The sequence below is a fragment of the Hyla sarda genome, chromosome 5 (assembly GCF_029499605.1).
Source record: "Hyla sarda isolate aHylSar1 chromosome 5, aHylSar1.hap1, whole genome shotgun sequence".
NCBI lineage: Eukaryota > Metazoa > Chordata > Amphibia > Anura > Hylidae > Hyla > Hyla sarda.
In genome coordinates this window covers 200813715-200840092 of record NC_079193.1, presented here as the reverse complement: position 1 = coordinate 200840092, position 26378 = coordinate 200813715, and the positions used below count along the sequence as shown (strand labels likewise).

At 37.9% G+C, this 26378-nt stretch overlaps 1 protein-coding gene across 1 annotated transcript in view; it reads left to right on the top strand.

Annotated features, from left to right (window-relative positions):
- Window positions 1-26378, top strand: part of CDH9 (cadherin 9) — a 212072-nt gene that overhangs the window by 164229 nt on the left and 21465 nt on the right. Inside the window, exons 6-9 of the mRNA XM_056520966.1 lie at window positions 10823-11010; window positions 13960-14213; window positions 19950-20086; window positions 24705-24826. Of these exons, the coding sequence (XP_056376941.1) occupies window positions 10823-11010; window positions 13960-14213; window positions 19950-20086; window positions 24705-24826 (701 nt within the window). The remainder of the gene's footprint in view (window positions 1-10822; window positions 11011-13959; window positions 14214-19949; window positions 20087-24704; window positions 24827-26378) is intronic.

Genomic DNA, 26378 nt, shown 5'->3' with positions numbered 1-26378 from the left:
GATGTCACTCCTCCTGACACCCACTGCGATCATCGTGATGTGAATGTCGGGATCAGCTGTTCTCAGGGCTACAGAGCCGGGAGAACAGCTGACGCTGAGCTGTAGGTATACATCGTATATCTACTGCCCAGCAAGAACTTACAATGAGCCTGCAATGTGTATACAGTATACACATTGCTGGCTCACTTAACCCCTTGCTGAGCTGTGCGCTATGCGCAAGGCCAGCAAGGAAAGAGTTAACTTACACTGCTGGACAGTGTAGGTTAACCCTTTGGGCGGTATACACTATATACAGCTATATATAGATAGCTGTATATAGTGTATACAGAAGACGAAGTCCGCTTACTTCCCTCGAGTATCGGGCAGGTCTGTGTAGCTGATGACATCATTAGGGGCGGAGCCACAAAAGGGAACTAGGCGAGTTAATCTGAAGCTCTGTTAACATTGTCCGTTTTGTATAATGTGAACAGACCCTTCTGCCAGTGTCTACCCAGACAGGGTGACTCCAGCTGTTGCTAAACTACAACTCCCAGCATGCCCAGACAGCCAAAGGCACCAATTGGTGGCTCCCTGTTTGGGTAGACATTGCATCATGGGTGCTCTCCCCAGCGGATAGCGCCAAAAATGTCATAACCAATTTTTTGTGTTTTTTTTTCCTCTCGTTTCAGATCCGTGTATGCAGAGGATTACTGCGGATTTGATGGATTACGGTGGATTATTGTTTTTTCTTTTAACAAAATGGTTAACGAGGGCTGTGGGGGAGTGTTTTTTTAAATAAAATAATTTTTCCAATGTGTTGTATTTTTTTTTTTATTGAATTTTCAGGCTTAGTAGTGGAAGCTGGTCTTATTGACTGAATCCATTACTAAGCCAGGGCTTAGTGCTAGCCCCAAAACAGCTAGCGCTAACCCCCAATTATTACCCCGGTACCCATCGCTACAGGGGTGCCGGGAAGAGCCGGTACCAACAGGCCCGGAGCTTCAAAAATGGCACTCCTGGGCCTAGGCAGTAACAGGCTGGCGTTTTTAGGCTGGGGAGGGCCAGTGACAATGGCCCTCGCCCAACCTGATAACGTCAGGCTGTTGCTGTTTGGTTGGTATTGTGCTGAGAATGAAAATACGGGGAACCCTATGCATTTTTTAAATTTATTTAAATAATAAAAAAAGTATAGGGTTCCCCGTATTTTCATTCTCAGCACAATATCAACCAAACAGCAACAGCCTGACGTTACCAGGGTGGGCGAGGACCATTGTTACTGGCCCTCCCCAGCCTAAATAACGCCAGCCTGTTACCGCCTAGGCCCAGGAGCGCCATTTTTGATGCTCCGGGCCTGTTGGTTCCAGCTCTTCTCGGCCCCCCTGTGGCGGTGTATACCGGAGTAATAATTGGGGGTTAGCGCTAGCTGTTTTTGGGGGCTAACGCTAAGCTCTGGCTTAGTAATGGATTCAGTCAATATGACAGGCTTCCACTACTAAGCCTGAAAATTCAATTAAAAAAACACAACACATTGGAAAAATTCATTTATTTAAAAAAACACTCCCCCACAGCTCTCTTTAACCATTTTATTAAAAGAAAAAAAATAATCCATAAATTGATCCCTGTTTAAAAATTAATAAACATTTCATAATAAAAAAGATACATTTCATTAGATACAATTTTTTCCATCACTACTGTATCTTTTTTATTATTATTTTGTTATGGTACCCTATGAAATTTTAATAAAAAAGGTATCTCCATAATTTTTTAGGATCGCTAAAGTCCAAAAAAGAATAAAAAGATTTACCGAATGTACCCGAATACCGAATGTATCCGAAAAATCAAAACCGAAAATATTACCGAACCCAAAATTTTTTCCAAAACGAAAAAACGAAACAAAACGAAAATGTTTCTAGTGCACAAGTCTAATAACACCCATTGATGTCATATCAGAAACATGTTCAAACCGCTTTGAGATACTCAAAAAACAAGAAGTGTATGAGTTAGAAACCATTTCCCCGCATGGTCTCAATGAAATTGTTGAAACCATAATCTAATTACAATACTATCTCCCACCCTCCCCCACCCACATGGAAGGTGGAAAAGAAAAATATGGGTCTCCAGCGCTGTCTAATCTCCATCCTACCCCAGAAGGACCGGACAAAGAATAGAGTACTCAAACCATCCCCAGTCCTGCATACCAAAATCATCACTTCTTCATACAAATCAATATATAAATGTAATATCGGCATCCCCCTATGGAGAAGAATACCGTACATTTTGCTAAATGTAACTCCTTAACAACACTCTCACCATATGCGGATTATATCAGCTTGCACTGGTAACAATGTTACCGATAATATCTGCTCCCACTAGATGCAATGTGACCCATATCATCTATGTATGCGCGTCTTGCTGAATGCAGCTCCCGCACATCTTAAACAGATTCTAACCAGATGTGGATAATATCCGCCTGCAACATTGGTACCGATATCATCTGCTCCCGCTGGATACAATGTGACCCATATCATCCATACATGCGCGTCAAAGCGGGCCACATTCCATGTATCTCCAGCGCTGCAAATTAATTAAACTCCCAACAAGCTACCAACATAACCATATCCCCGACCGGATTCCAAGCTAAAGTATTTTTGACAAACTATTAATAATCCGGGACGCGCACAACTCAGAAGGTTACAACACCCCTAATGCATACTATCATTCATGAACTAAGAAGCATACATTAAAGTATACCGTACCTAAGAAGTAATTGGTAGCATATCGATGTACATGTCGAAAAGAGCATATGATGGCCACCCGACACACCTGGGCTTCTGAAGCAAGAAATTACGTACCTTCAACATATATCCGAGCACATAGTAATACCGCAGCGTTATACTAAACAAGAAATAACCAAGTAAAACTCACATTATAAAACTCCTATCTACATGTTTTAATGCACAACATATTAGTATCACCAATTCTATGTTTTATTCTTTATTCATTGTTATATGATAATTTTTATTTCTAACCTTCAGCTGACCGTGACCCGCTGACCCGGTAGTACTCAGCTGCTCTTTGTATTTAAAATTGGCACCATCTATGTTTGTGACCCAACTGAATGACGAAGAACCCGGTTCGGGTTCGAAACTTTTAAGTTGCACCCTAAATAAAAACAGCCTTCTTTTAACTGGGCCTGTTTTTATAATTTTTATTTCCAATTCATCACACCGACATAACCGGAGGAGGCACCGTATCTCATCCTAATTTCTCTCCTAATTTTCATACACAATGGGCCTCATTTACTAAGGCCATGTTCAGACAATGTAATTCCACCAAAAAATTCTGCATGGACTTTCAGCTGCAGCAGAGTCCCATTGATTTCAACTATGCTCTGTGCACATGGCAGAAGTCCCGATCCGGCATCCACAGAAAGAATGGATGTCTATTCTTTATGAAGATTCTACTCAGAATTGGATTTCCGTCAATGGAGATGACTCATTTCGGAAAGGTCCCAGAGCCATAAGACTTTTATGAGTAGATTTTGTAAGGTTTTATGTGTCACATGTGCTGTGCACCAGAGGTTCAGACAAAAAATGCAAAAATCCCAACCAACTCTTCACTTTATTCAGAAAACCCAAAAATGTAGCATGGCCATTGGGGTAAAGGGGTATGTCTTCTAAAAACCTACACAACACAAATTCTAATGTTCCCACATAAAATGTGGTTGATTTGAGCTCTGGAAAACTTAACAGTTCAGAGCATATGTATAAAGAACAAAATATGGGGAAAATTGTCAAAAACTAAATACAATAATAAATACCAAGGGAAAAAACTAAAATTAATCCACAAGGAAAACTACTCTCCACTCTTAGTAAATAAAGCCAGGGTTTTGTTCCTGAATTTTTTCTATGTATTTAGGGCTTGTGGCATTTTTTCAAAACACAGTGTGGGAGATTTATCAGAGAGAATTGTTTAGTATGTCATTTTTAAAGTCACTTTTGTTGCAGGTTTTTTGGCAAACACACACACATAATTTATCATATCTGCCATTAACCATCTTTTTACTTTGTAAAGTAGGTTTCTAGAGCAGCATTGAAGTTGATGTTTGCAGGTTTTTTTTCTAACCATCACGGTGTAATTTTGTGTATTTTCAAAAAATCACAAATGATATATTAATGACCACTGCATGTAAAGTGGCCTACATAGACAGATCTTCAGAATTCACTTGTATTGTAAGTAAAAAATAAAAAAAAATCCATTAAATCGCAAAAAAAAAAGCAAGTAAAAAAACTATAAATCTGCTTCAGTACGCTCTGGAATCAGCAGTTTGTGTGTGTCTCTGTTTAAAACATACAAGATATAACAAATAAAACATACCATTAAACATGCTAAAAAAATAATACAAAAATACTTTTTATTTACTCCTATACTCATATTTCATATGAAGTGAGATAGTGTCCATTTTATTTTTCAGACTTAATAAGAGGTTCGTAGTGATATATACAGGGTGGGCCATTTATATGGATACACCTTAATAAAATGGGAATGGTTGGTGATATTAACTTCCTGTTTGTGGCACATTAGTATATGTGAGGGGGGAAAGTTTTCAAGATGGGTGGTGACCATGGCGGCCATTTTGAAGTTGGCCATTTTGAATCCAACTTTTGTTTTTTTCAATAGGAAGAGGGTCATGTGACACATCAAACTTATTGGGAATTTCACAAGAAAAACAATGATGTGCTTGGTTTTAACGTAACTTTATTCTTTCATGAGTTATTTACAAGTTTCTGACCACTTATAAAATGTGTTCAATGTGCTGCCCATTGTGTTGGATTGTCAATGCAACCCTCTTCTCCCACTCTTTACACAATGATAGCAACACCGCAGGAGAAATGCTAGCACAGGCTTCTGCCACCTCATCAGGCATTGTAGGGAGGTCATACGGGCACGTGGAGGCCACACACACTACTGAGCCTCATTTTGACCTGTTTTAAGGACATTCCATCAAAGTTGGATCAGCCTGTAGTGTAGTATTCCATTTTGATTTTGAGTGTGACTCCATATCCAGACCTCTATGGGGTGATAAATATGATTTCCATTGATCATTTTATGTGATTTTGTTGTCAGCACAATTAACTATGTAAAGACAAAAGTATTTCATATGATTAGTTCCTTCATTCAAATCTAGGATGTATTATCTTAGTGTTCCCTTCATTTTTTTGAGCAGTGTATGTAGTTTGCCATTTTTTGGTATTTAGAAATGACATACATACAGAAGAGGAGACAGCTAGTGTCACTTATTACAATGTGGTACATTTGTAACTAAAGAATTGTTTTTAGGTAGGGCATGTGCTATGTTCTTACACAGTTTGAGCCTTATTTAAGCTGTAAACGTCAGTTTCAGTTATTGAGTTTACTGGAACTCAATAAAAAAAGTGTGGTAATGCTCACAATGCATTATTTACCATCTATTATTCTATAATTTTATTTTTTTAAATGTCTTTCTTTTGAACAAGAACCGCTAAAAAAAAACAGCTGGTACCAAAATGTGTGTGAACATAGCCTGAGGATTAAAATAAAGCTTAAAAAAAAAGCTTTAAGAAGCTGAAAAAAAAAAGATCCAAAAGCAAAAAAAATTAAAACGCCTGGAAAAAAAGCATTGAAATTTTTAATAGAGTTTTTTTTAACCAATCACAATCGTTTATACAAAAGAAATTTAAACAAAGCAAGTATTTGTCTTTCCTTTACACTTATCCCTTTTACTTTGCTCCTTGTATACTAAGATATATAATAAAATATAACGAAAACATAACTATAAACAATACATATATTAAATTGCTGCAGCTCAGGTGAAAGTAGGTAAACGTGAAATTAAAAGTGAAAAAATTAGATGAATGCTAGATGAATAAATTGTGCAGTAAGAGTGTAAAAAATACTTTAACGGGTTAATGACTAAGGACATGTATACAAGTCCTTGTGCTGTTTACAGTGTATGGTGGGGGCTCCCCACTCGAGCCCGTGCCATACAGGCCAGCTGATTCTTGCAGCGGGGGGCTGCCATTAATAGCCAACATGCTGCGATTGACACGACTGGCTATTAACCCTTTAGATCGTCGCTGTCAAAGCTGACAGCGGCATCTAAAGGGACCTTTAACCACACCCTTGATGTCAAATGGGGTGGATCGGACCCCCCCAGCACGATCACAGTGGAGCGATCCACTTATTGTGACATAGCCGGAGGGCTTAACTCTCCTCCAGTGCTGGCTGCGGCTCTGAGATTGATAAAGCCTGGCTGGACAAGGTTTTATCAATCAAGCGCAGAGCACACAGATCAATGTAGTATGGTGAGGAATCTAATGATTCTTCTTAAAGTCCCCAAAGGGGTCAAATAAAGTGTAAAAAAAAGGTTAATAAAAGTTTAAAACAACACTCATTAACTCCATCTATATTAAAAGTTTAAAGCTACCCCCTTTTCCCAAATTCCAAATAAAAAGTATATAATCATAACAAAAATAAACATATGTGGTATCGCTGCGTACATAAATGTCTGAAACTAAAAAAATATGTCAATTAAACTGCATGGTCAATGGCGTATACATAAAGAAATTGGGTCCAAAATTGCGTATTTTTGGCCACTTTGTATACCCTAATTTTTTTTTTTATAAAAACCGATCAAAGAGTTTCATGAAGACAAAAATGGTACTTATATAAACTACAGATCATAGTGCAAAAAATATGAGCCCTTTTACACATTCCGGTATACGGAAAAATAATAAAGATATAGGGGTCAGAAGAGGAAATTTTTAAATCTACTAATTTTCATGTGTAAAGTTATAGTTTTTTAACAGAAGTAAAACAAAATAGAACCTATACAAATTGGGTATCATTTTAATTGTATGGACCTACAGAATAAAGGTGTTTTTAACAAAAAGTGCTCTGCTTAGAATGCAAAGCCCTAAAAAGCCATTTTAAAAAATTTATTTAGCCCCACAAATATTTTTTTTCTGTTTTCATTGTAGATTTTGTGGTGAAATTATTGATGTCATTACAAAATAAAATTGGTGGCATTAAAAACAAGCCCTCATATAGGTCTGTAGGTGGAAAATTGAAAGTGTAATGGTTTTTAGAAGGGGAGGAGGAAAAAACGAAAGTTAAAAAATAAAAAAAAAACTGTTGTCCTTAAGGGGTTAAAAGATGTATTAAAAGTTTACATATTGTTAGCAATATAATATATATATATATATATATATATATTAACAAAAGAGGACAGGCCAGGCACAGCGTATCCTTCGGAATCAGACAGGTGCTCGAACAGTCCCATAGCTTGGTGGGGTGCAATGCGTGGAACAGCAGACAACTTGTATAAATTATCATATATATATATATATATATATATATATATATATATATATATATATATATATATAACAATTAATAGTGGTACTGTCCACTTGCCAGGATGAGGTCTCCCACAATTATTGAAAAAATATATGAAGAATAGGGAACCTTTAAAACATATTGATTTATTTCATCATTTTAAAAAATTGTAGAAAAATTTGTTTTATAAAGATAAATATAAATTTAACAATGACCGCCACCAGTTCTATGGAGTATACAACTCCACTGTCTTTTTAGTCAGTTACTTTCAACAATGTCCATAAATAGTCCCCACATTGTGTTCCGTTCGTGCTTGATGGTGTTGTCTAGGTAGAAAATTGAGCACAGGATCTTAGAGGGAGATTGAGAGAAAGGGGGTACCCTAACAAGGTATTAAAAAGAGCATACCATAGGGCCCTCCAAAGCTCAAGAGACCAACTACTTAGGCCTAAACCAAAAGCAGAGGAGGATGAAGTCATCCGTATCATAGGCAACTTCGATGAGAAATCCAGCCAGGTTAGAGATATCTTGCAAAAGTACTGGGCGGTTTTGCAAGCAGATAAAACAATATCTCCAATCTTATCAGATAGCCCTCAGATAGGTTAAGGACGGGACTTAAAGGAACCTATCCCTGTGGGAGATGTTCCATATGTCCATTCATTGAAAAGGGACAGTTTGCCGTAAGTGAAAGTACAGGAGAGAGTTTTCCATTAAAACACTTCTCCAATTGCAACACGAGGGGGGTAGTTTACATGCTGAAGTGCCCTTGCTCAGTAAACTATGTCGGTAAGACCTACAGAACATTGAAGAATCGCATACAGGAGCATCTTGCTGACATTAGGCATTAAAGAGACACCCCAGTGGGTAACCACTTTTCCCAACATCATGAAGGGACCCCAGAAGGACTTAAAGTCCAAGTACTGGAAGTGGTCCGTCCACCCATTAGAGGTGGAAACTGGGACAAAATACTCTTGCAAACAGAAGCAAGGTGGACTTTCTATATTGACTCTGTTAAACCCAAAGGCATAAATGAATTTATTGCTTATTCCAGCTTTATCTAATACTAATTGTATAGGTTATCCATACAATAAGAGGAAATGTTATAAACTAGTTCTCTGCTACGTAATGTGCATTTCGGACATATCCCTTTAAATTCCTAAAAATAGGTTCCTGTATCTTTAAATCATTGAATCCCTGTTCTAAACTAGGGAATAATCTTAGTAGTCTATATATCCACTGTTAATAATAGAATAAGGCTAATACCCCAGAATTGTTTTAGTATCTTAAATAATCCACATATGTTTAACCATCAAATTAAGGTTTAAAATATCTTGTAAATATAATTCCCTGTAGTGACTAGACAGAACATAGTTAATTATCCTGTCAAATTTGTGCATCCGCCCACTTGGTAGCACCTGAGCTAGAAGGAACCCGATACCTGTGAAAGGGAGCGTCAGAGTACTGACGTATAGCTGCAGGATTGGGAGAGCCAGTGGAAGTTGCAGTAAGGGGTGGGTCAGGCGTCCTACAAAAGGAAGTAGGAGTGAGTTCATTTGATGCTGACCGCCATCAGTGTCGGACATCAACTTCAATAGATCCCTAAACATCAGCCTGGAAACGGTTCATGAGGATCTGGCTAAGGAAACAAGTCAAACCAGAATATACAAAGTGATCTAACATCCATCTGAACCAGAATACAAAGAGGATCCATATCTCAGCTGGGATCGATATCAGGTTCAGTTTCAAAAAATGATGATGACAATCGTTAATGTGCCAAAATGTTGGACTTGAATGAACTCTGCAGCATAATATATGGTCATAAAATGGAATTCTGCAATTAACACAGCGTTTTTGTCCATATATTGTGTATTTAAGACTTACATCCATTCTTAAATAATCTTGGAGTTCCCTTTATATATGACCTAAATGTGGAGATGCAGCAGGTCACTGCACTTAACCTTACATGCCTATAAATAGTACATTATGCAAGTGCAGAAAATTATATGTTGGGATCAAGAAAGTGGACAACTGTGTATTACTGTCACTCAATGAGGATCGTATAAACAACTTCTGAATCCCATAAATGTGCAATATATTTGTCTAAATTCCATATAATGTCAGTGACTATAACACGACACATAACACACATAAAATGCATCGGTATCTGAATACAGCCCTAATATCTTGGGGGCTAATTTAATCCTCAAGGTGGAGCCTAATTTAAAATTAATACCATGCTAATATAGTTACTAGATACATTTGTGGCAACCCTGAGTGAATGTGTTAACTAGGCATGAGTAAGTGCTTGCTAAAAATGACTTGATAGTGTATAATAATACCAGGATACAGCGGTTATCAATGCTGATATAAGGGTTATATACAACTACATTAGGAAACCAAAAAGTAGTACCAGCGACACTGTTCAGTGGATATGATATAAATGTTTCTATACCATGATCAGTGCCGTTTTATCTTTAATCATTCCAGTATGTGAATGAATGCATGGGTACGTGGATGTAAATGATATAGCCACAATAGAGCAAAAAGGCTGCTATGTAAATGATCAATTTAAATATGCTATAACAATGCAAAAATAGTCTACACTGATACCTACATTGTTGTGTGACAGCAGACTCACTATTTGATGGTACAAAATATGTTGAATAATGGTGTATGTCAAATAAGCATATAATGTGAAATTGCACACAAAAACGCACCACAGTCTGAACTAAGACCTATAATAAAAAGTGCCAACAATGGAAGAAATTGCACCCAGGTGTTGATTAACTCATCTAATACTGCTAGCAAGGACTGGGAAAGATACACGTCATGTTAACATGACACAATGAGAAACATAATCATTGACTCTTTGTACTTTAATCTATCTATTCTGGAAACAGCTGCATAACCTAACACGGACTGACCAGGATAGAACATATATTAATCTAGGACATTGCTCAATATAGAAGTATCCATCTGGATGTAATCCTACAATATGTTGAACACTGAGCATCGAGGACGCTTTCTATGACTCAAAGGAGCAATGTGAATAGTGTGCTAGCTCAATTTTCTACCTAGACAACACCATCAAGCACGCACTGAACACAATGTGTGGACTATTTATGGACATTGTTGGAAGTAACTGACTAAAAAGACAGTGGAGTTGTATACTCCGTAGCACTGGTGGCGGTCATTGTTAAATTTATATTTATCTTTATAAAACAATTTTTTCTACAATTTTTTAAAAGGACGAAATAAATCAATATGTTTTAAAGGTTCCCTATTTTTCATATATATATATATATATATATATATATATATATATATATATATATATATGTGTGTACATATATATATATATATATATATATATATATATATATGCATATATTAGTACAGCTACTGTGTTCTTTTATTTGGTGTTCATGAATCTCTCCTCAAATCAGAATGTGTTTACACATTACAGGTATCTACCAATTTGTGGTTCTGGAGTCTGCACCTATAGGGACAGAGACTGGCAGAATAAAAGCTATTGATGCAGATGTGGGTAAAAATGCAGAAATTAAATATACGATTACTGATGGAGATGCTAAAGATCTATTTGATATTGTAACAGACCAGCATACACAGGATGGAATCATAATAGTAAAAAAGGTATTGTCATTAAAAAATTACAGTTTTTTTGTGATTTATGTACTGCAACATAGTCAACAGAAGGTATTATAATGTAATGTAATATAATGACTTAAAATGCTTAAAGGTCTTCCCCCTCCTCCACCCATAAATAGATTCTGCCTTTCAGTCCCACTAGTGCTTCATTCTCTGATAAGGTTGTAGCTATTGATAACTTTTTGTCTGCTCTGTTTCACCTGAGTACAAAGAGTCACCTTGTGACATATTTGAGGAAATGAACCCTAGATACCTTAGAATATATCCCCTTTGGCAAGTACCCTGGCCCTGATGGCTTTCCCATTGCTTATTCAAAATAAAACAAAGAATCACCATACTTGTTCCATAGCCTTTACTCAAGTTTAACTCTCTCAGACGACCCCCCTCTATGACAAGCCATTGAAACATATATTTCTATTTTACTAAAAGAGGGTAAAGATCCAGAGTTATGGAACAAATCTTGACCTAGCTCGCTGTTCAAGTACGATTTAAAGTTGTGGGCTAAAAATCTAGCACCAAAGATCAGTCCTTTGTTTCCACACCTCAGACACCCTAAGCAGGTTGAAGGACAGGAAAGAAATGACAATACTAATTGGGTCATTCACTTAATACATCATGCTGAATGTTACCCTTTGCAGCTTGCCCTTCTCATGACTGATGTTAAGAAGACAATCATTAAGACAGTTGGCTATACATGTCCAAAACACTTTATCACTTCAGCTTTCCAGATCAATTTGTGGCCGCAATTTTTTCCCTGTACTTGAAACCATACCCTAGAATAGCAGTAACTTGGCACCCCCTTTTCCCTTCTTTATTCAGTGGCAGCTTTTGCAAATTATTTTCTGATCCCAATCCTAAACCCCACTAAAGCCCTGCCTCTTCTTTTAATCCTTTTTGGTACTACTTGGGAAGACCTGAGAGGAACTAAAAAGCTTAACAATATTCTTGTGTTGAGTTGTTTCTCGTCTACCTGGAAGGCTTTTCTGCCCTTGAAGTTTACTAGAGATTTCACTTGCTTTGCTTATTTAGCAGATGAGACTGTATTTTTTTCTATACTGTTGAGAGGCAGTGGTTTCCCCAGCTCCCAACAGCAAAATTCCAGATGGCAGCAGCAGCCAGCAACATCTAGGTACTGGCAGAACCTTTTAAGGGTATCTGGAAATAAGTAAGCCACAAATGTGAATTATCAAGGTATGGTGCAATTTGCAACTCAGATTATGTAGGAGGCTATATAGTCAATGGTGGTGTTCCTTATAGGGCTAAAAAGTTTGCCAAGCCTCTTAAGCTGGGTTCACATATCTCTGGCATAGGTGAACTCGGCCTAAATCTCAACGCAACTGATGCCACAACTGATGACAACTTGTCATCACTTGTATGGCATCCACCGTCCATTGTTTCTGGGCAATAGACAAGGGCACACAGCAAGCTGCGTCCCCTGTCCGGGGCGGTCTGGCAACCATCTGGCATCAAAATTGAGACGCTGGATGTTTTTGAACTGTCCCATGAATGGAATCAATTCTAGCACCAGTTTCCCTCCGGTGCATGCCGGAGGGAAACTGTGCCAGACGCCGCACATATATGAACCCAGCCTTACATAGAAGATGGATGTAGATGAAGGTTTATATTTGTTACAATTCTAAGCTTCATACTATCGCAGTGATTCTGTATTAGACTCTGAACTCTATGTCATTTTAACAATATTGTTTGGTAGACTCAGCCAGATACAGCCCCTTAGAAATATTTTAGGCTATGCTCTTCTACAGAAAGAGAGCTGAACAGAAATTATTGTTAGTTGGGCTACATGAGCAGGGAGGGGCATTAAAGAAACACAATATGTGTGAAGTTCTGGAAAAATTGGAGAAAAGCCCATTTAAATATAAATAATTTGGGGGAGCCTCAGAGTTCTGGCCTAGTCTTTCTGTCTTCCTTGGGTATTCCAGGCTTAGATAAAATGCAGATAAGTTACAGTTTTCCATGTCCTTATGTCCTTGTGGGTAGTTGCTAAGGCACTGTGCACCCACATGATCTGCTGTTTCTACAACTAGCATGGTCTTGTTCAATAGTCAAGGTGACAGCATCAGGGAGGGATACACTAGGCCCTTCAGTCCTGATTTGATAAGGAGGTTAGCTATATATATTTTTTTTAATTTAGGAGAGTTTTGTGTACATTTTTGTCAGTAAAAGTAGGATTTTAATTTGGCGGAACAATAGCCCACTGGATTTGTGACTTCCCTGCTTAGCAGTCAGGCTATACTTTGTATTACAATTGTGTACCTTTGTTTTCCTGTACCTTTTTTAGCAAAACATTCCAAAGTTTTATAACTAAGACGGTTTATTTGTATATAGTTTATCAGTTTTCTTTTTTTCCCTTTTCTTCAGCAAGAATTTGGAAGTTCATAACTAACTCACATTATACATGTGCATAGATTTCCGTATAGATTTCCTGAAAGTAAAATATAACTATTACAAGATTTTTCTATACTATCCATCTTTATTTTCTATTTTATGATGAATTTTTATTTTTTTTGCAATATGATCAACAGTATAACCCTGCTGTTTCATGTCCTTCTGGTTAAAAAACCTGGATTCTTTATATCCTTATTTAGCCTTTTTATACTATAAAAAGATGACTGCTTAGTGAGAAACATTGAGGCTGGAACCATCTTCCAACTGAGTTTTGACAGAGTTTAAAATGAATCATCCTTTTTTAGTTTATTTTAAAATTCCTTTTTTTTTCTTTCGCATAAGTGATATTATGGGTCCATAAAATTCAACATTGGATCAGTAACTGTAAAGTGAATACACTACAATACCTAAAAAAATCTATTTACTCTATATACTATTTCATAATTATGTCTTTTTGCAATAACACTGTACACTATTGTATTATTATTTGGAAAAATGATCAGTTATGTTCATTTAATATCTTTACAGCCTCTAGATTTTGAAAGCCAGAAACTTTACACATTTCAAGTGGAAGCTGCTAACATATATGAAGATCCGAGATTTATTCACCTTACCTCATTTAAGGATACAGCTATTGTGAAAGTCCTGCTGCAAGATATTGATGAGGCTCCTATTTTTAGTAAACCTTTCTATGTGTTTGAAGTGAATGAAGACACCAAAGAAGGTAGCATAATTGGGCATGTAACCGCTCAGGATCCTGACTCTGCCAAAAGTTCTGTAAAGTAAGTTTAATTATTTTATCTTTTATTATATAGACAAGGAATGGCTTAGCTTCACTAAGCAGGAATGTAAAACATGTAAAATGCTCATTTTAATTGATCAAGAGTTAAAACTATACTTAAAGAAGCACAACAGTCCTATTTTTGCACACTTGCCATGACTAGTCCTACAACACCATCTGTTTTCTTCCAGCACAGCTGTATCCATATATTTAATTACTGTAACTAGGTCACAAGATCACCAGCCTGATCCAAAGGAAATCACAGTGTTAGAGAAATTGATCTTTCCTGGGTCAGCTGACTCCCTGTGAACTTAACCCGTTCAGGACGCAGGGCGTATGGTTATGCCCTTGTGTCCTGGTACTTAAAGGGGTACTCTGGTGGAAAACTTTTTTTTTTTTTATCAACTGGTGCCAGGAAGTTAAACAGAGTTGTAAATTACTTCTATTAAAAAATATTAATCCTTGAAGTACTCATTAGCTGCTGAATACTACAGAGGAAATTATTTTCTTTTTGGAACACAGAGCTTTTTGCTGACATCACGAGCACAGTGCTCTCTGCTGACATCTCTGTCCATTTTAAGAACTGTCCAGAGTAGGAGAAAATCCCCATAGCAAACATATGCTGCTCTGGACAGTTCCTAAAATGGTCAAAGATGTCAGCAGAGAACACTGTGCTCGAGATGTCAACAGAGAGCACTGTGCTCCAAAAAGAAAATAATTTCATCTGTAGTATTTAGCAGCTAATACCTACTGGAAGGATTAAGATTTTTAATAGAAGTAATTTACAAATCTGTTTAACTTTCTGGTACCAGTTGATTTAAAAAAAAAAGTTTTCCCCCAGAGTACCCCTTTAAGGACACAGTTTGTACCAGTATGCCTTGTTCCCTTTACCAGTGTTTATAGCGTAGTCATGAGCTGAGCACACTTCAAACCCAGTGGGTCCTGACTGCTATCAGCAGCCAGGACCCAGGGTTAATGCCAGGCATTGCCGATTGGGCCGATGCCTGGCATCAACCCTTTAGATGCCGCAATCAAAGTTGATTGTGGCATCTAAAATAAAGTAAAACTCAGCGGGGCTTATCGGGACCATTGCGATGAAATCAAATTGTCCCAATCAGCTGAGAGGACAGCAGGAGGGCCCTTACCTGCCTCCTCGCTGTCCAATCGGGGATCCTCTGCTGTCTCCAGCCTATGCAGGCTAAGGAACGATAATACTGTTCAATGCTGAGCCGAAGCTCAGCATTGAACTGTATATACAGTCATAAAAAAATGGCGCGATAACTTATATAGCCCAGTATGCGGAAAAATAAAAAAAAATTATAGGGGCCAGAAAACGACAATTTTAAACATACTAATTTTGGTGCATGTAGGTCCTTAAGGCCAAAATGGGCTTTAAGGGGTTAATGTGACATCATTACTGTGAGGATGCACCGACACCAAAGTACTCCTTATAATTTCAGATGTATTCTCTAGGTAACTTAGGCCATTTGTCTATGTGTTATGGAGGGGGCAGGGTGTTCTGTTGTCATGGTTGGTAGGTTTGGACATGAGATGGACACAGGAAGATGCTGACCAAAGGAATGCAAATTATTCCTGTTGCCCACCTCAGGTCTGGGGGAAGACACCTTGGAGATGCTGGAGGTGCCCCCCCCCCCCCCCTACAGGAATCTGGGAAGATAAGAAGAGCTGGGTGGGGGATTCAGAGTAGTGTGTAATGTCCCACCCTACAGGGCCTGATGTTAGTACAGAGCCTCCTGGGATATGTAGTACCCCAATAATTGGGGAGTCTTGTGCTGCAGTTGCTGTGATGATCTCAGGGGTAAGGGTTGCTGCTAGTAAAACACTGCCCTGGAGATTGGGCCCCAAAATCTGGAGAATTTCTGGGATAAAGAAGCTGAGGCTGAGGCCACACTCTGGAAAAAGGAATCGTGTTGGAGCTATCTGTGGACTTAGATGTTGACCCCTGTGAACTGAGGAGCGGGTGTGAGGAACAGACCTCCAAGGGGACCTCCCGGGTTCTGCAGTTTGTTCCTTCCCCGGTGCCCAGTGACTGTGCCCTTCTCTTGCCCATTTTTTGCCCCGTGACTGTGACCTTCTGATGCCCATTGTTTGCCCAGACTCCGGATCACCCCTTCATCCTGTGGATTGTGTTTTGTTTTGGTATCTCTGCCAATAAACCTGGTGCTTTTCTCCTATCTCTTGCTCTGTTGATTGTGGGACAATCCCTGAGTGGTGAACCCCGTCACAATGACCTCTACCTATTACCTAACTCTGGTGGCTAGTAGTCATACACCTCCCCTGAGGATGCATTTACATGTTTTTACTGTGTTCTTGGAGTGATTTTCCTAAAATAGCAGGAAATGGCAGTATTTTAGTGTAATTGGTAAAATTTGCTGTAAAAATGCACCATTTTTGGAAAATCACAACCCCCCCCAAAAAAAACAAGGTCCAAAACTATGGTAAAAAAAACGACAATAAGGAGGTAAATAGGCAACATGTGAACATGCCCCTAAGACTTTATATCTTCATAAAACACATTGTTATTATTTATGTTTTTGTTGTTGTTGTTATTATTATTATTCTTCACTGAATGGTCAAAATATCGGTACACTTACACATTACACCTACAGAAGCTTTTAGGGCATCAGTTTCTAAATCCATAACCAATAATATGGAGATGCTTAACCCTCTTTGAAGTTGTGCTGGCTTTCATTCTTCCAGGAAGACTTTCTAAAAGATTTTGGAGTGTGTCTGTGGAATTTTCTAACCCATTCATCTAAAAGAGCATTTGTGATGTCAGACACTGATGTTGGACAACAGTGCCTGCCTTGTCATCTCTGCTGTAGTTTTTCCTAATGGTGTTAGATGGGATTGAAGTCAGGGCTTTGTGTGGGAAGTCAAATTCTTTCCAGTCCCATGTGGAGATACGTATTATTCCAAGAGAAATTACTAGAAGATGGCAGCACCTGGATTGGATTGTAAATTGTTTGTGTGAATTGGATTGTAAGTTTTTTTTTTTTACTATTTTCTGAGAGATGATATGGTACAACCAGTAACATTTTTTAAACACCTCCCGAGCATGAAAAATATATATATTTTTTAATAGAATATAATTTAATATCACTTTCATAGTTTGGATATTTTTTCCCCCAGGATTTACCCAAAAGAAAGGTTTTTGGCCTTCACTTACACACTCCCAGTGGACTTGGAGTTTACTAGTGACTGTGATGACTGCATGTTTTCCTGTACACATGATATAATGGAGAGAATTTTTTTTTTTCAGCCACATCAGTGTACACCTGTATACTTATAACATCTATAATAGCTGTGTTTTTTAATAAAAAAAAATAAAAATAATCTGCTGGTCAGAAATATAATGTATAACTTCTGAGGATTTGAGATGAGGTAGAAGAATACTCTATGAACCCTAAATTTATATCCTTTAATGCCATGGTTAATCATAGGCTGCATTTGTATGAGAAAGGGGTGATTGAAAGAAATCAAGTAAATTAAAGCATGACCGGGTGATTATGCCACCATTTGTTTACACCCTGCTGATAAAAAGAAAAAAATAATGCTGCTAGCCGTGTGAAAATGGAATTTACAGTGGGTAAAATAAAAAAATGAAACACATCACTATTCTCTCACTAAACATATATTTCCAAAGATGCTATTGACGTTGACAAACTTTCACCAGACGTTCGTAACAAGCCAGGTGATCCATACACACAAAAAAATAAAACAATAAAACACACAAATATGCTTAGATATTAAGTTAAAGGGGTACTCCAGTGGAATTTTCTTTTTAATCAACTGGTGCCAGAAAGTTAAACAGATATGTAAATTACTTCTATTTAAAAATCTTAATCCTTTCAGTTCTCATCAGCTTCTGTATAATACAGAGGAAGTTAATTTCATTTAGAATTTCTTTTCTGTCTGTCCATGGTGCTCGCTGCTGACACCTCTGTCCGGAACTATCCAGAGTAGGAGAAAATTCCAATAGTAAACCTCTCCTGCTGCTGCTCTGGACAGCAGAGAGCACTGTGGACAGACACTGTGGACAGACAAAAGAAATTCACAAAGAAAATAACTTCCTCTGTAGTATACTGCAGCGGATAAGTACTATAAGGATTAAGATTTTTTAATAGAAGTAATTGATAAATCTGTTTAACTTTCTTGCACCAGTTGATAAAAAAAAAATTAAAAAAAAGTTTTCCATCGGAGTACCCCTTTAAGTGTAATAATGTCAAAAGGTACAGGGAGAAAATATTGAACACATAAAGAAAGGGAGGTTCAAAAAGGCATGGAAAGCCAAGACAATAAAGGAAATTTGTCAGTAATTAAGAAACTAGCCAATCAGTGAAATTAATATCAGCTGATTCAGTCCCAACTGATGGCCTACAAAAAGGTCTCATTGCCATGGTTTTACACAAGACACATCTCATCTGATCTCGCCTGATGGGTAAAAGCAAAGAGCTGTCTCAAGACCTTTCCAAACTAATTTTTGCAAAACATAATGCATTTCTAAGCTTCTAAATGTTCCAGTAAGTACTGTAATATAATATGGAAGTGAAATGACAATTACTTCATCATAAATTTGCCCCGACCAGGTGCTCCTCGCAACATTTCTGACAGAGGAGTGAAAAGAATAATCAGAAGAGTTGTCCAAGAGCCAAGGAAACGTGTGGAGAACTTCAAAAAGGCTTGTAACTTCTAAGAAAACAGTAAGAAATACATTTAGGCGCCATGTCCTGGCTGCATGATCGCTACACAAAACTGCTGAATGGGCCAAAATCACACCCCAGCAAATCAAATCTCTAATCAGGAGACGTCTTGAAGCTGTCATTACAAACAAAGGCTTTTGTACAAAGTATTAAATACATATCAGTTTTATTTCTTTCTGTGTCATTTCACATTATTAAATACTACTTAATTTTTTTTACTTAAATGTATTGATTCCTTTAGATGTATGGATTGCTTGGGTTGATATCAACATCTGGTGAAAATTGTATGTCTAAAGCACCTTTGGAAATATATTTAGTCCGAAAAATGGTGATGTGTTTAATACTTATTTCACCCGCTATATAAGGATAAAAGTGAAGGTGTTAGTGAGAAAGTGAACCATCAAAAAAGTGTAAGAGAATACAGAAAAATAAAAGTACATTTAATAACAAAACAAAAAAAGTGATAATATTAAGATATTTACATTACATGAGCAAGATAAGAGATTTTAGCAAAATAGGTCTACTACACCAAAGGAGAAAAATCTATTCAGCTTTGTACCATATAGAATTGTGAGAAAAAGAAACAGAATGGTAGGTAATATACCCTTCCCTCTACATCCAGCTCCAGATTAGAAGGCAATTACATTCCACCCAACCATAGACCTCCCCAAGCAAAGGCTGGTAGCTTGAGGGTGTGGATTGAGCGGAATGAAGGTTCTGATGAGTCTGAGTTGAATATTACTCTTTGGACTGTACATGAGTTTATGGACTGATAGGAGTTAGAGTCAATGCTCTAATAAGAAATTTTTATACTGGTTAAATGATGCTGCAGAAATTATGTCAATTTCTATTTATACATTTGGGAAAAGTGATAGTACCCCTATATCAGATGGAACAGGGACATCAGAGGAGAAACAATCTCGGGTGACTAGTTCTATGTCTTCTGGATATCCTGCTTTCAGATAGGATAACAGAAATCACCTGACATGTTTGCTTTAACTTTGTCTTTACAGATACAGCATTGACCGTAACACAGACTTGGAGAGAACTTTCAGTGTAAACTCAGGAAATGGTTCTTTAACCTTAGAAAAAACTCTTGACCGTGAAATGACACCATGGAAAAATGTTACATTAGTGGCATCTGAAACAAGTGAGTTGATTGTTAGAGCAAAAAAAGCGAAAAACAGTTCAGACCCTTTGACACTTTTTAACATTATGTGAATTCACGTAGAGAAAACAGACATGGTCGCACATCTACATTTTGTACTTTGATCTAATTGGTTCTCAGCATAAATTCAAAAACTAACAGGTTGTAAGTATACACTTTGATCAAAAGGTACAAGCCCACGCCAGGTCAAGGCAACCTATTTAGAGTGCTTCCCTAACGTCCCTAGCATAAAATGGTGTAGCACTGGGCGGCGACGAACACCACTGCCACAACACCAGTGCCCACAGGGGGAACAACCCACTGGTAGAGTGTCCCCAATGATACTCAAAACAGTCCCTGGGTGGCACCTCCCCACAGACATGGTGCCACGGCAGCAATGGACGTCGCACAGCACCACACCAGTCTGAACAAGATGTATGAGCTCACTTACCATGTGCTCCCAGTCAGACTGGGAGGCTGCCAGAAATGAAAGGGCCCTGTGTAGCTACCTGCTACTATATATAGGGTTGGGCTGAGGGAGTGGGGCAGAGTTCAGACCAAGTGAAAGCAACAAAAAAAGGAGGGGATAGAAAACACAATGTGAATTCAAATAGAGAAATCTCTAAATAGGTGGCCTTGATGTGGCGAGTAGGCTTGTACCTTTTCATCAAAATGTATACTAACAACCTGTTGGTCTTTTAATTTATGCTGAGAAGCAGGTGGATCAAAATACAAAATGTAGATGTGCGACCATGTCTGTTTTCTCTACCTGAATTCACTTTTTAACATTATGATGTGAGTTCCCGCCATCATTTTGCACTCACTGCCCTATAATGACAAAGAGAAAGTCTGAATAGTAATATACATGTTAAAAATGTTAGGACGAAGGGCGTACAGGTACTTAGGTACTTACATACAGGTACTTAAGTACCAAGGTCCCTGGTCCTGTTACCGCAGATTTAAGCACGGTCAAAAGCTGAGAACGCTTCATACCAGGTGGGTCCCGGTTGCTACCAGTAGCCAGGACCCATAGTTAATTCCGGACACCTCCTATCAGGCCGATGCCAGGCATTAACCCGGGAGCTAAGTACAGCATCTGTAGGTGACGGTAGCTCAGCAGAGTTGATTGGGACATCCACATCAAAATTGCGGGTCCCAATCAGATGAGTGGATGACAGGAGGGCCCATATCTGCCTCCTCGCTATCTGGTCGCTGCTCTGATGTCCCCAGCCAGCCATGGCAGGCTAAAGTAGCAGAGCACTGATAACACTGATAAATGCTGAGCCAAAGCTCAGCATTGAACTGTGTATGCAATCAAAAGATTGCATTTTATAGCCCCCATGGGGGCTAAAAATAAAGTAAAAAAGTACAGAAAAAAGAGTTAATAAAAGTGAATTAACCCCTTCCCTAATAAAAGTTAGAATCACCCCCTTTTCCCATTTTTTAAATGGGCACTGTCAGATACAAAAACTTTTGACATTAGAAAATTTTCAGTATTTCATACTGAAAAAGCCAGTCAAACAACTGCCCCCCCTGCCTGCTTGGACACATACTAGTCCTGCTGTGTCCATGCATCATGGACACACTTCCTTGATTGACAGCTGTGAGCGCAGGGATCACAGCTGGAGGAAAAATCCTCCCAATGTCAGCTTGTGTCCCGCTATTGTCAGTGAGGACAAGCTGGGAGTTGTAGTTTTGCTAATGCTAGGGGAGATGTGAGCAGACAGCATACTGAGGGAGGGGGAGGAGACCTGCACACCCCCTCCGTTTAAGAGGAATTCAGACTAGTGAGCTAAATTAAAAGTGTAATAAAAAAAAAAAATAAAGGTGCTAGACACATAAAAATTAGATGTACTTGGTCAGGATTAGGTACTGAGTGACATATGGAAAAAAAATTGTTGGATCTGATGGATACGCTTTAAATAAAATAATGTAATCAAAAATAAACAAAATCATATCTGGTACCACTGCATGCATAAATGTCCAACTATTAAAGTAGAAGGTTAGTTAAACCGTATGGTCGATGACATACCCATAAAAATATATATTTAAAAAATGATCACTTCATATACCATATAAAAATTGATAAACAGTGATTAAAAGTCCCATCAAAATAAAAATGGAGGCAATAAAAAAAAAGGGGTCAGAAGATGACAATTTTCAGCATACAAATTTTTGGTGCATTAAGATAAAAAAGAAGTAAAATAAAACCTACATAAATTGGGTATCCTTGTAACCATATGGACCTACAGATTAAAGATAAGGTGTCGTTTTCACCAAAAAAAGCACTGCGTAGAAACGGAAGTCCCCAAAAGTTACAAAATTGTGTTTTTTTTTATTTCCCCCCACAAATATATTTATATATATATATTTTGCTGCAGATTTTGTTATTAAATAAGTGATGTCATTACAAAGTACAATTGATGACACAAAAAAACAAGCATTTATATGGGTCTGAAATGCCATGAACAAGGAGGTGTTACGTTTCGCCATTCTCACAACACCATTCTCAAGCCAAATGATAGTGATCACAAGATTCTTCTAAAAAGAGTACCACACCTGTCCGCAAGTTGTGTGGGGTATTACAACTTGACTACATTCACTTCAATAGAAGAGTTGTAATATGACTCCCAACCTGAGGGCAAGTGTGGTCTTGTAGTATTTCTACCTGGATTTAACATAAATTGAAAGCACTGAAATTGAACTTTGAATAGCTATCCAAGGACAAGTTGCTTGCTCTTTCTGAATGTAATCAAACATCTAGTATTTCTACCTGTGCTTTACATAAATACACATTTAAAGCATTGAGAGTGGATGTGGAATAGCCATTTAAAGGAGGACTTCGCCCCTGGACATCTTATCCCCTATCCAAATGTCTGATCGTGGGGGTCTGGCTGCTTGAACCCCCCACGATGTCTGGCCCGGCATGTTCAGAGCGCTGAGTTCAGGTGGCTGTGATCATGACAAGATATCTAGGGGCGTAGTACCCCTTTAAGGCCACATTATGTGTATTTTCTTGGTTTAATCAAACAGATAGCATTTTTATCTGTGTTTAACATAAATCTGTATTAAAAACATTGAGAATGAATATTGACGGCAGTTTCTTTACCACTCGACTAATTGTGTTTGAGTGCCCAATCCACCTAAAACATAATAATGACCTTCAAAACATTTTCAATACAAAAAGAAATAAATAAATAAATTAATTAATTAATTCAAAATGGATCTGAAAATAAGGGTTTGTAGAAGAAAAGGTAGATTAAAGAGCACCCCTGCTATGTCCTCTTCCAGTAAGCATGTTGGTGACAGTAGCAGCTCTGTGGGGAATCACAAATTTGCCTAGGCCCTGTAAAGTTAGCAGCAGAACCCTGGTGCCTATTGGTAGTAGCAGCAGAATCAGTAAGGAAAATTGTCAATATCTTCCAGGAGTTGTTTGGTTTCTGAGAAAAATAAGGCCCTTGTGGATTGGTTGACACATTCTCGGTCATCTCAGGAGGAGGAAACATCTGACAATATGACGTTGAGCCAGGTGTGAGTGGATTCCTCATCGACTATAGTTACATGATGCATTGGAAATGTCTGTCCTAGATGGTCTGTGGGTAATAGTCATTATGGTGGATATGATGAGGGAGAGCATATGATCAGAAATCAAAAGTTCATGCTGAGAGGAGTGGCAAAGACAAAGAGCAGGGGTTTGATAATGATGCTGTAGTGTTGGACAGGTTGTGGAAACCCAGTGAGGAGGAGGAGACATGTTCAGAGCAGTTCAGAGAGGCAATGTCAACATAGACAAATGTAGCCGAGGTAGGTCCAGAACACCTGCCAAACACAACAAACATAGTCCTGCTGGTCTGATCAGCTCGGCTGATGGCAAAGCTGCTACATCTGCTGCATCAAGGAAGAAAAAAAAACTTTCAGGGGAGGGGCCCAGTCAGGTGGTGTACCTGTCTGATTTTCTGCTGTGTGAATATTATTTTTTTACCGTCCCTTATGCAGAAAATGTGGCACTGTGCTGTCGCTGCAACTACAAAGTAAGACATGGTGAAGATACAAGTACAGGAACTATATCTCTTCATAAGCCCATGGAGCAGCATCACAAGGCCGTATTGGTGTCAAAACATCCCACAATGTGAAGAAAACCATACCCTATTGCTGCTGCTCCTCCAGATCCTTCTTATCTTTCTAGCAGCCAGGCCTCGTCCACAGGCAGAGCATTCTCTGTCTTGGACTCAACAATGTTGTTTTGTCCTCATTTATCCCATCAGTTATCTATTGGGGAATCTATGTCATACAGACAACTTCAGTATATTTGTATTTGGAGTAGTAGCTATGGCCAGGGCCAACACATGTCTTTTATAGCCCACTGGGTCAACATCCTGCAGAACGAGGCTCTTCTGCAATAGGGCCACAAAATAGTAGGGACACCGCCACAGTTGTGCCAATATGGTTCAAATTCTGCCACCTGCCACCTATCCTCTTCATTGTCACCCATGTACTTCTCCACGGACATATGTATTTTCTTTTATTTTTTTATTTATGTATTTAATTTTTTGTGGGGCAGTAACATCTCTTTTTACATCTGATTAATTACTTTGAATAACTACTGACTGTTTTCATGTAGATAATCCCAAGCTCAGCAGAAATGTTCAAGTGTATATAAAGATAATGGACATTAATGATCATGCACCAGAATTTTCAGAACACTACAAGACTTTTGTATGTGAAAATGCAAAACCAGGTCAGGTGAGTAAAAACTAATATGTTTAAAAAATACTTTTCATTGATTAATGTGTAAAGAAAATGGATGTACATAATAGTGGTTTTAGAGGTCACTTAGTGGATAGTCAGTCAGCGGGAACTATTTTACAAAAATGTAAATCTGAAAATGTGGTCAGTTTCACACTTTAATTGTCTGCATTAAACCCACAATACCCGGATCTATGGTGATTTGTGTTATTTTCAGTGGGAGTGTTGCATCAAAATAACTGACACTTAAATATAGTACTGTTATGACCATCTGAAATTTGTTTAACAATATTTCTGGAGTGCAATTTAAAGGGGTAATCCAGTGGAAAACATTATTATTTTTTTTTAATCAACTGGTGCCAGAAAGTTAAACAGATTTGTAAATGACTTCTATTAAAAAATCTTAATACTTCCAGTACTTATTAGCTGCTGAATACTACAGAGGGAATGATTCTTTTTGGAACACAGATCTCTCTGCTGAATCACGAGCACAGTGCTCTCTGCTGACATCTCTGTCCATTTTAAGAACTGTGCAGATTAGGAGAAAATCCCCATTGCAAACATATGCTGCTCTGGACAGTTCCTAAAATGGACAGAGATGTCAGCAGAATCTGGACTGTTCCTAAAATGGACAGAGATGTCCGCAGAGAGCACTGTGCTCGTGATGTCAGAAGAGAGCACTGTGTTCCAAAAAGAAAATAATTTCCTATGTAGTATTCAGCAGCTAATAAGTACTGGAAGGATTAAGGTTTTTTAATAGAAGTAGTTTACAAATGTAATAGCTAATATGTAACAGTAGCGCGATAATACAGATACCGTGGTGTGCCCAGATGTGCTGCTTATCTAAAGTGTATGTTCCCGTATATCGTACACAATATAAAGATATCTAAAATACAATGATTTAGTAAGCACTAAATGGGACTTTAGAATAGTTGTTAAATTGGTTACATGCGTGTACAAAAATGAAGATGGATAGGTATGCATTTTTTCTTCATTTTTGTACACGCATTTAACCAATTAAACAACTATTCTAAAGTCCCATTTAGCGCTTACTAAATCATTGTATTTTAGATAATTTACGAATCTGTTTAACTTTGTGGCACCAGTTGATTTAAGAAAATAAGTACCCCTTTAAACCAATAGTATAATTAATCATATGTACTCGAGAAGCAATAGGAAAGTATTAATGGGGTATTATGTATAAAGCACATTTTATTAAAAATAAATAAATACATAAAGAGAACCTGCCTCATCGCCAGACCTATCTGTTTTGGAATAATAAAAAAAAAAAAAGGTTATTGAGCATCTTTCTAGATCTTACTAACAACGTATAAAAAAAAATGCCCCAGTATTGTTAATTTATAAAGAATGCAAGTATGCACTAAATCAGACAAGTCAGTAGTGGCCATAGGTAATCCTATCCTAAGTAAGTACAGTCAATTAAGTTTGCCTGAACCAATAGTGCTAATTATTTTGTAATGTATCTTATCAGAAAATAATTGCTCTTCTTCATATTGGTCACTTCATTTCCACTTTTCTGTCTCTTGTA